The 11855-nt window shown below is 39.5% G+C and overlaps 1 protein-coding gene across 3 annotated transcripts in view; it reads left to right on the top strand.

Annotated features, from left to right (window-relative positions):
• The window catches only part of akap6 (A kinase (PRKA) anchor protein 6), a 104206-nt gene that overhangs the window by 74434 nt on the left and 17917 nt on the right, over positions 1-11855 (top strand). For all 3 annotated transcript variants that reach the window (XM_053510491.1, XM_053510489.1, XM_053510490.1), the window contains one exon: positions 8100-8246. In XM_053510491.1, coding sequence (XP_053366466.1) covers positions 8100-8246 — 147 coding nt within the window. The remainder of the gene's footprint in view (positions 1-8099; positions 8247-11855) is intronic.

The following is an 11855-nucleotide window of genomic DNA, read 5'->3' as shown; positions in this document are numbered from 1 at the left end:
GGTCAAATATCTGTTTTTGAGTTTGTTTTCCAAAGACCTGCTCTAGCTGAAAGGAGATGAGAGTATGTGTGTGTGTGTGTGTTTTTCCCCTTATTGGTCTGTCTCTGAGCTGTCAGCCAGGATGCTCTAAGATAACCACAAAAGGGTTCACTGCTCTACTTCATCCACTAGATGGCACACTTTCATCCTGAGCCTGGGACATGAGCGTTCCTCGCTAAGGGCGTTAGACATGTATGCACATGTGCAAGTGCTTTTTAACACGCAATTCTGTGGCTAAGCATCCTGTTGCTCTGTGTAAACCAGGACACAGAGTCTGGTGATAGATAATGCTGAAACAGATGTGTAGATTATTGCCAATACTTTTGAAGAGGCAGTGGTAGCTCAATGAGTTGAGACTCTGGGTTATTGATCAAAAGTGTGGAGGTTCAAGTCCCAACTATACCAAACTGCCGCTGTTGGGCCCTTGAGCAACCACGTTGAACCCTGTCTGCTCCAGGGGCACTGTATCATGGGTGACCCCAGCTTCCAAACATGCTGGTCTATATATATATATACGGAGAAAAGAATTTCACAGTGCTGTAACGAATATGTGATAAATAAAGGCGTCTTCTTCTAAAGAAGTCTGTTATATAATACATATGTTTACACACACATGTGAGAAAAGATTGAAACGAGAGTTATGTATTCATCAGTAGCTGATGCTCTGTGCTGATAATTTATATACCACAGAGATATATAAAATTCAAACAGAACTCTGACTCTCAGCACTCTGATATACATTTTCCATTACAAAGCAGCACTGAAAGGTGAAGAAGTCCACAGATTCTAGAATACATGTTCTCTTTTATATTCAAGTGTCTAACAGTGATTCCCCGGTGCTCTTCTGATCACCTTAACCTCTGAGCCACCGCTATAAACCCAGCTGTATGTTATTTCATATCCCAACACTTCTACTATACAGGATTATATCCTCAGCCGAGGGTTTCTTTACACATCCATGCATGCATTTGAAACCTGACAGTGGCTTATGTCTTGGTGCTGTCTGTCTCTCTGTCTCTTTCCCTTCTCTCTCTCTCTCTTTTTCTGTTCATGTGGAGCTCCTGCATTCTTTAATGCAAACATATACATGCAAACTTATACAGTAAACATTCCACACAATTTTTCATAAGCAAATAATCAAAGTGAAATCTTTTAACTCTTTTAACCCTCACGTTATAGTGCATCACCATAAGGAAAACCAGTGAGCTTGAAATTTTCTGCACAGAGATCGTGCTTACGATTTCTTCTATCAGTGGCATAAATTACAGAAAGGAGTTCAGTGCTAATATTCTCACTAGAGGATGCTTCATCAAACAGTTTATAAATTAAAGTGTTTTACTAAGAAAAAGGAAAACTTTTTATATTGTGGAAAAGATACTGTATCGTTTTTTAAATGAAAGATGTACATATTTTAATGTCAAATATTACTAATTGCACGTTCTGTTCACATTTTTTGATATACATTTTTTTTTAAAGTTTGCCGATAATTCTGCAGCTGATGCCGGATCTGTCTCCGCCCCAGTCCCATCTGCTCTTTTTCTACTTTTTGTCTGTCTGTCTTTCTAAAAGTGAATTTCCCAGTAGCTAGGCAGTAGGGCTATGGTATTAACATGTTTGCCTTGAAGAGAGCACTATGGGGCTTTGGGAAAGTTTACTCATATGAGTTGAAAGCAGCGAGGGGTGGGAGGGGACTGGCGCTCTAATTGTGAGCAAATACTCCCATGGCTTTGAGGCAGTGATGGAGAGAGAGCAAGAAAGGGATGAACAAGAGTTAGAGAGAGAGAGAGAGAGATGAGCTGATAAAGAGATAGAGAATGAAACAGAACACAATTCTGCACTGCAGCAATTTTTTTTTTTTTTAGTTTCTGTGAGTCCAGCTGAATTTTCAGTCCGATAGATGCCATAAAGGCATTTTAGTGCAGTGATGTAATGCCGGCTTTGTGCGGCTGGAGCTGTAGCGAAAGGCAGACTGAGCGCTGTGTTGTTGTCTTCCTCTCCTGTTGTTTCACTGGCTTTGTTCCAGGATGCTGGACAGGCCTCCACAGCAACGGACAGCTCTCCAGAAAAGAGGGAGAGAGAAAAATCTCACCCAATTTCCACTTTGTGTCCTCTCTCATTGCTGTTTTTCTCTTTCTCTCTCCCAGTGACGACTGTGAGAACAAAGACAAACGGGCTCTCAGGCGCACACACGCACACGCACACACACACAGACACACACACACACACACAAACACACACACACACAGACTGCGCATGCAACATGTGCACTTTATTAGAGCGGCTGTACACCTGTTTCTTCATGCAGTTATCCTATCAGCCAGTCATGTGGCATCAATGCCATGCAGAAAATCATGTAGATACAGGCCAAAAACTCCATTTAATGTTCATATTGAGTAAGAAAATGGAGGGGAAAAAATTGTGACCTAAGTGACTTTAATTATTGCATGGATCAAATATTTTAGAAACTGTAATGCCTAAAAATTACACACATGCCAATCTCTGGAGAACAATACAACGAGTTGACAGGTAACTCAAATAACCAACCTTTACCACCATGGTGAGCAGAAAAGCATCTCAAAATGCATATGTTACACCCTTTACGGCAGAAAACAGCTCCACTCGGGTTTCACTTCTATAAGACAAAAAGAAGAAACTAAGCTTGCAGCATGCACAGACTTACCAAAACTAGACAGATGAAGATGAGAGCGTTGCCTGTGTTTGCATCCTTATTGATTTTATCCATTGCTCTGTAGCCATGTGATCGGCTGATTGGATAGCTGCATTGATTAGGCGTTCCTATTAAATTGGCTGGTGAATGGATGTGTATATAGGTATGCCACCTTTATGGAACTTCTTCTCAGTGTAGTCCAGTAAATGTCTTTTGTTCCTTTTGTTTCATTTAAAGTACTGTACATAACGTGATTAAAAAAAGAAAAAAATCTTTTCATTGGCTTGAATATTAAAATAAAATCAAGTCATTGCAGTTAAATACTTTGATTAATTCTTTTCCAGGAAACTAAATCTGAGAGCACAATACACATTGGCCCTGCTGTGAGAGGATACAATAGAATATCTCTGTGCGTGTGTGGATGTGTGTGTGCGCACATGTGTGTGTGTGTGTGTGTGTGCGTGTGTGTGATGTTCCCTTGCTCTGCTGTTGTGAAAAGCCCAAAGGAATTACTGTCTCACCTGCTGTTTCGAGGGAGTCTGGAGAAACAGTTGCTCAGTCCCCAGAGGATCGGCGAGATATAGCATTAAACGAGTGTGCTCCCACCATCATCACATCTCGTGATCTGCCCGTCGCATCCCGCTCTCCCTGCTGTCTGAAATCCTTGGAGAAAAGCTGTGGAGAAAAAAAAAACAGATTCTTTGACTATTTACTAACTGTGCTTTTCACTGACAGCCAGCTTGCATGTCTGGGACTGTAGTGTGTGTTGTATACGGTCAGGATTTACTCCTGCATCATCATTTGTAATTCGGAATTTGTAGTATATATAAAAGTAGTATATAAACTACCATATGTATGGTTATTAGCTAACGGAATTACAGACTGTTGGAAGTTTGTGCTGAATGGATAGCAGATTATGGATTATCTATACTTTTTTTTAATTCAAATATCGATTCAGATTTCGTGGTATTTAAGATCGGCAAGGGATGTGTAGCCATCAGAGCATCCTACCCCCCCCGTCCCCCGCGCTCCTGTCTCCCTTGTGCCCCCTTGCTGCTTCGCTCTAAGCTGTTTTAAAGAGAGAGACGCTCTCTGCACATTTCACTTCCACGATTAAAGTGAAAGGGCTGTGGTGCGGGGCAGACTCGCGGTAGCCGGCACTGCGCCATTCATCACGGCACATTTTACATTGACCTTGACACCCACTTCATTAGAATAAAGATTGTCTAGTATTTAGTTTGCATTGTTCCTTGTGTCCAGACCCAATACCAGTCCCTGCTTAGACATAGCAGGAGTGAGTCTGTCAGAGGTTATCTGCATTTTCTGGCTCTTTCTTTTTAATTTTCTCATTCCAGTTGCTCTCGCTGGAGAGTCTCACAGTGCGTTTCGGCTGAAGGGTAGAAAAACAGCAATAGAGTTGTGGGAAAATTAAAAAATTCTAGCAAAGGAGAGGAAGGATTATGAAGAATTAATGTCTCGCCTTGACCGACTTGTGCAGTTCTATGCCAGTAGACTGTGTATTCTTTGGCTTTTTAGTTGTTTGTTGTTGTTGTTGTATGTGTGTGTTTTTTTTAATTTATTTTTTTTACCTGTTTGCTCTTTCCCACCATCTTAGGTTAGGACCTTCTCTTACACACAGCTTAAATTTATCTCCATTATTATCCCATCAGTCAAGCGCAGACAGGCCTGTACTGCAGAAAATGTTCTATAAAGTAGACCTCTTCAACCACTCCGTACTATAGACATAATTAGACTTCAATTATTAATGAAGGATACTTAAAAAAGATTGTTTCATGATTCCCTATTAGTGAATTTGCTCTTCATTTTAATATTTGTCATTTGATTTATATGGTGGATAATGCAATATAGACACAATTAACAATGCATGGCCTACGTAATATGATTTGCAGTTAATGCAAATGGAATAAGCGAGAAGAAAGCAAAGTAATTCGAAATCCCAAATGTAATTTGTTCGTCTGGTAATTTTCCCTGTCTGTACAAAGGTGCCGAATATATACTCTCACACCAGGTGCGCATTTATTTCCAATGAAATTTACTTGAAAGCTTGAATATCTTTCCTCGTCAGCGGCGAAGAATCTCCGAAGTTGCGCCATTCTTACGAACCTAGTGCTTAGTGAGCAACAGCAGCAGGCCAAATACTTCAGCCTGGCATCATTATTTAGGCTTTAGAGGAACGTGGAGCAGGGCCCAGGCCGAGGCTTCTCTGCCTCTTAAAACACTGTGCTCTTGGCTGATTGCATTGTTTCCTGTGTTTGTCTGGTGAAGAAAAGTGCCACGCTCACAGCGGAGAGGGGGCAGCGGAGGGCTGGCTGCTAAGACTCTTTCCAGCCCAATCCCTCCTCCCTGAACCCACAGCTGAGCTCCAGGACTCGGACCCTGGATAAAAAGCGTCTTTGTTCGCTACTCAATAGCATTAGGCATGGGCTTCCTATGGGGGTCACCACCAAGCCTTGTGCAAAGACAAACCAGAAAACATAAAAAAATACATTCAAAAAAACAATAACCATGACATCAGAAATATATATCATCACATGTACACATTGTGCCGCTAATGTGTCTTTTAGCAGCAGGGAGGCCAAACAAATTCAATCATAAATTTCTTTAAATGCAGCAACACAGCGTCAATCACAGATCAAAGAGGCCAGAGCAAACGTCTAGTGTTTTCTCCTTTATTTCCTCTCGATAAATTATTTCATGTTAAAAGGCTGTCTGTTGTAGTCACTCTGTGTGTTTTAACACTTCCCTAAGCTGATTGGTTATCTTTTGGAAATCTGACTACAACATCGGCTTTAAATGGGATGACTCAAATTCCTGCATCCTATGCATTGCTTTGTTTCTCCTGATAGTTTGATGTTCTCACAGAGAAGAGGTAAGTTCCCAGGGTTCCTTGTCCTACGGTGTTCAGTGTATTGCCCTATAACCTCCTACTCTTTACACAACCGCTTCTTGTTTCCTGAAAGATGTCATTGTTTATGCAGTTTGTCGCCGCTGAATGTGTTTTTTTTTTTTTTTTTTTTTTTTTTACAATCTAAAGTTGATTTTGTCTTTGTTGAAAGCTCACTCTCGACTAGGTCTGGAAAAGCTGGTGGAAATTCTCCTGGGTCTTGGGTTGACCTCTCAGTGACTGGCCACCTTGTTCTTAAAAACCGAGGCGAGAGAGGGATGAAAAAATAGAAGAGAAAGTGTTTGACTCAGGCCTCAATGTGCGCCTTCTATACCAGTTGTAAAATGGCTTATTCTTCTGGTCACCATGGTGACAATTAACACTGTTGCACAGGCTTTTGTTCCAGGCCAGTTCGGCAGTTTTTTTTTCCCCTTCTTTTTCTGAGCAAAGCGATTTTTCACTGGAAAAACAGAACAACAACCAAGCACAGAAGCATGGCAGCGGCCATTTTACATAAACAGTTTAGGAATCACTTCCAAATGGCAGTGCCATGTCTTTTAAACTGAATATGGAGCTTTTTTTTTTTTTTTTTTTTTTTTTACTTCCTGGTCTTTCAATGCCGTGAGTCTCACACATCATTGAGAGGCCTTCATCCTGCTTCCATCCCTCTTCTCCCCCCCCCCCATTGCTGTCTCTCCTCTTCTCCCTCCCTCTCTCCCTCCATCTCCCTTTCTCCCTTTCCTTCTCAGTCTACAGCCAACATCAAGGGTGCTGGCATGATATGAAAAGGGCCCAAACTGATTAAGTAATTATCAGTTTTCCCAGTTTCTTTTGGGCAGATCTCTATCTGCAAGCATATCAAATTCCACATTATGTACCTCAGAGTTGATTTGTAGCTCATCATCTCGCTCAAGTTTCTCGCATGCTGTTCGGAAGTGCTTTGCCTTTTCTTTATGCTAAACATTTAATACAGGAGATTCAGGGCATCATCAGAGGAGGCCTAAATTACTTTTTTCCTCTCCATAGATTCATTTTCAGGGCAAAAACAAGAACGGTAATGCTCACTGTTTGATTTAAAGCCAGTGTAGTATGCTGTGTGGTTTAAATGCTTAAGCCCCGAAAGTGGTGATGTGAATTTATTATTTATTTATTTATTTATTTATTTTGCCACAGTTTTTTTTTCTTTTTTCCCCTTGACATGTTAGCGTTAACATAAAGTGATTTAAATACGGCCCACATTCGCTTCATGGAGTCTTACTTTTGTTGTCTCAACATGTTACAGAGAGTGAACAAACTTTAATTTAATAGGGAAGATGGATCTAGAAAAATGCATTAAAAGAGCTCATGTGTGACTGCCTTTTGCTGACATTTCCAGTCTTTTATGTTAATATGCCAAGTGAATTAATATTATTATCGCTTGTTGATATTTCATCTATTTAAAAGACTATCTATGCTTGCTGATTTATTGAATTTGTTAAGGGAAACGGCTGCCATTTCTTCACTCATAGAGCATTTATTTGTAATAGGTGAAGACCTTTTTATTTCAAAAGTGGTGTGTAAAATATGGCTTTTGTAAAATATGGTTTTATATATGTATCCGTATAAAGTTACGAAGGTGTACGAAGGGGTTATAAATGTGTAATTTGGGGGAGGAGTTAGTGGAAACACCTTCTCCTATTACCTGATGGCCAGATCTAAGCTGGGAAAGCTAAAACACTGACATCATGTCATCTTCTGCATCTTTATCTCTTCATCTCGTCCTTCACCGCTGTCTCAGTAAATTACGTGACATTTTTATAATGAAAAGGAAAACTATTAAAATCAGCATTTGCTGTCAACAACAACAACAAGAACAAAAAAAACCAACAAACTTGGGTAATCCCGTTTACTTTTAAAAGGAGCTTTTTTTCCTGCTTTGGTGGCTGCTATTAAAACCTGAAAGGGATGGATGGCTTAAAAGGATGTGTGATAGCGTCTCCATCAAAAACAGCGACAATGAAAAATGAATCTTGGCCCGATGACAGCGAGAAGAGAGAAGAAAACAGAGCGCATTTAAATATTTAAATGCGCCTCTTGCCGTAATGATAAATGACAAGAGGAATCAAGTAGCTATTGGTGCAGAAAATGAAATAGGAAAGAGAGAAAGAAATTAGGGGGGAAAAAAAGGTGCGAAATTGAACAGCGTCATTTTCACCCTTTACAGTATGCTTGTCAGCTATTTAACTGAAAATGTCATTGTTTAAAATCATATCAATTCTGCAAATTACTGCCTTTCGTGAGTATTAGTGTCCGTCCTCTCTGAAGCTCAAATATGTTTTCAAGTCCTTAAAGATATAAATGTTCATTTGATTTGGAAGATAAAGTCTGCCCTGATCGGAGAATAAGCAGAAAATGGTTTCTTATTTAACTCTGTGGCTTTGAAAAATGACATTGTTGTCTTTTTATTATGTGTAGAGGATGACGAATGTTATTTGTGTGTGTCTGTAGGGGAATCGTGTAGAGATGGCCATGTGGCTCCCGAAGAAAACGCAACTCTTGGGTTGGGCTGAGAGTCTGAAAAGGAGTAGCATCGAGCTGCCTGATGACTTTGAGGAACGCATGACTGCTCTCAGGGTCAAGTGGGATCAGCTAGAGGTGAGATTTTATATACATTCAATCTTTTCTCAGTCCTCTGCCTCATTCTGTGTATTAAATTCTTTTTCACGTACAGAAATGGCCAAATTGACAAAGTCATGACTCAGCTATTTAGGCGAGTAAGGAAAGATAACCGTACACTACCTGCACTTGGTGTATTTATACTGTATAATTACTTAATTTCTCAAGTCAAACCTGCAAATGAAGATTACGTTGTTCTAGATACATTTTATTCTTGTGTTTCAGTTTTTTTTTTTGACCTGTAATTACTCCATTGAAAAGTCCAGATGCTTACATTTATTATGACCTAAGTGCAGGTTTATACTTCTTACAGCTCTGTGGTTACGTGTACGGAATTATTTTTGCAGAGGTTATCGCCTCAAAGTCCTGTATATACAGAACTTATAGATTATGTACAGGTAACAGATGTGGACCGGTAAGTGTGTATATGTGTGTGCATAAGGGTGGCCAAAAGTATTAGGACCACACATGACATGTATTACAGTTGTATGACATGTAAAACAGGTGATGTCACTAATTACTTTGAGCCAGAATCAGCTGGTTTAATAAATGGAAAGAACAAATATGTGGCAAAACCTTTACTTTCTGTAGCCAGGGTGTCCACTTCTACACATAAATGCCTAAAACTAGGGAATTCTCAAGTGAATTGTGAACCTCTGTGGTACGTTTCTGTACATGATCTTCAGAAAGAATCAAGCAGGCATGAATTGAAAAAGTGACACCAGAGTACTGCAGACGTCTATGCCCAGTCAGATTCAGTAGGTTTTGAAAAATAAAGGAGTTCATACTAATAGATGATAGTTGCATGGCAATTTCATTGCATGAAATAAAAAAATTGTCATTAAAACATCAACTTTTACTTTACTCACTACTGTTGGCCAAACCTGTATGTATGCGTTTCTTGTGCTATCCCTATAAGTCCTGTCAATTTACATCATTATTAATACATAATATTGGATTGACACCTTACCTACAGCTAAATCCAACCCCATCTCTATCTTCAGTAACCAAAAGTAAATGTTTTAACTGTTAAATCTTTAAGTTTAAAGTAAAACCTATAAGAGGGAAATGTTAGCTTTTGGGTACTAAAGTTAAGGTTGGATTTAAATTTAGATATAGCACTATGAGCCGCTTTGATATTGCGTCAGGTCCTCACACGGATATAGGACAAATTAATGTGTGTGTGTTTGTGATTATTTTAAACCAGAATCGATTTGCATCGCAGTAATACTTCAGATTAGTCAGATTAGTGACATTGTCGTTATCCGGAAGCTGAATTATTCGAGCACCAAATAACCATTCAGTTCAGCAGCAGCAGTTAGTGTTAATTTAGGCTGTATGTACAAGAATAATCACTGACAGTTATGCAAAATGGCCGTATCCAAACTTTGAAACGAGCTCTGGGTGCATGATCAGCTGGACGTTGTGGAGCGGGGGTTTTAGAGGCAGGAATGAGATGGCAGTGGTGCGGAGAGTACAATACGTGTGTTCCTGCTCCCTGCGCTGTGCATTACGCCGTCTCAATTGCATATTAAACAAGCCTATCAAGTCAGCCTTTGGCATCTGCTGTGCTGACACAAATTGTGAATTAAGCGAAATTGATGTCCTCTGTCGCATTTATGAAGACAGACCATTCTCCGAAGTATGCTGCTTATGAAGAATTGATGATTGCATATTGCTCCAGAACAAAATAAAGTGGCAATAAATTCCTGTTTTTCGCTGCTTGACCCTCCAAGGGCATAGATTTCACCACATTTGTCATTTGCTGAAAACACTAGCGAGCTTGTCGATTATCAATATTCAGATAAGGAGAGAAAAAGAGACAGAGAGAAAGATGATGAATAACTGAGATATTTCTGTTGCTCACTGGATATTAGGGCTCTTTTTTGATCTCTCAGCAAAATAGTCAAGCCTGAATTATCTTCAGTACAGCAATACACTCATCAGACCACATTCGAAATTACTGCCTTTCACTTTATAGTCCTTCTCATCTCACCTTTCGTTATTCACTTATTATTTATGATATTTATGTCATGCTTTCATCACCTAGATGATGTCAAAAATGTTGTACAATTTCTCCATAATGACATATCTTCCTAACTGTGCAGCATGTTAGACATTATTAGACACACATTTGGTAGGAAGCACAGTACTGACAACAGTACTGAGCAGAAAAGATTTAAAAAAAAAAGTTCACATGCTGTCTGAAAACAAAAGTCACTCGCTAATATTTCGACTTCCTTTAGCTTTGATTACGGCACACAAAGTAGTGACTGGTTCAATCCATCTAGGTTTTAATAATGTTTTGAACAGTTATCTTAATAGTTGTTTTCTTTGCGTGATACAGGACAATTATGTGCCCCGTTTTTTTGGTCAGACACTGTACAAGGACACACAGACCAGGATAATATTTTAATGGGGTAAAGTACACTGAAGAATATTATTTAAACTGTTTTCCACACTAACTATACACTATATATGCAAGACATTAAGAAACACAGTGTGATACGTAATATGCATTGTCTGTATTTATTGTACATCCCGCCCATAGTGCTTCCCTTCCAAGTGTGTAAAATGGGATGCTAGTTTGGTACATAAAGTTAATTCTTTATTTAATAGAAACATTAATAAGCACTTTAAAGCTCTGTGTCACACTTATGAACAAGTTTAGAAATTTCACCACATTACATCAATATCATAATTCTGCTCTATGAAGTCTGTGTTTATGAATGACTCGGTCGCTTACCTCTAACAAACTTCATTTGAGTTAGTACAGTAATAAAATGGCCCTTAAGGTGTGTCAGGGCAGACAGTAACTAGGGTATGTTATAAACAGTACTGAAATAGGATGACGATTAGGAAAATAGCAAGCTGTTCAGCTTCAGATATTAGCGCATTGGTGGTTTGTATCTCGAATCTCTTAATTAATCTGTATTATGGTAATAGCGCTTGAATTACATTTCCAATTTTGGGGTAAATGTGGCACAAATGTAAGTAATAATGTCCTATCTTTAGAGGATGCGTGCAGGTTGCAGGTTGAACACAGAGAGTGCAATTGCTAGCACCTTCCAATTAATAAACATTAGTATAATTTCTGAGATATGGCCTAATCACGGTTGTGGATGTGTTGTGACTGCCAGATCACATCATTTCACCGGGGGCAGAGGAAAGTGAACCTGCACCGAACCGTCAGTATCTGAAGCATATTTCTGTTCGGTCCACATTGCTGGCTCTAAGAAGAGCAGATTCCAGTTAAGACTAAACTTTAAGTCCGCTTGTGGGAAAATAACCTCGATAACACCTTAGATTTAGTTTTGTGTGAAAGAGCCCATTCTCACACAACCTCTAAAACAGCTCGTTCTGTTGATGCCCATTGTCTTAGCAATAATGATGCACGGGGATGAGAGGAACACAGATGTGTTAATAAAGCAGTGAGCAGAGAGGGGGCTCAGGGGGACCAGGCCAGGACTGAGAGCTTAATTGATGCTGCATGCTGAAATAGCCACTTCAATGCTGAGTCATAATCACATTTGTTTCCATTACAGCTTTCTTACACACAACACACACAAAGAAAGGACAATTACACCG

Source organism: Clarias gariepinus, chromosome 13, assembly GCF_024256425.1.
Source record: "Clarias gariepinus isolate MV-2021 ecotype Netherlands chromosome 13, CGAR_prim_01v2, whole genome shotgun sequence".
Classification (NCBI taxonomy): domain Eukaryota; kingdom Metazoa; phylum Chordata; class Actinopteri; order Siluriformes; family Clariidae; genus Clarias; species Clarias gariepinus.
The sequence above is the reverse complement of the archived record's forward strand: the minus strand, read 5'-3'. Positions and strand labels throughout refer to the sequence as shown.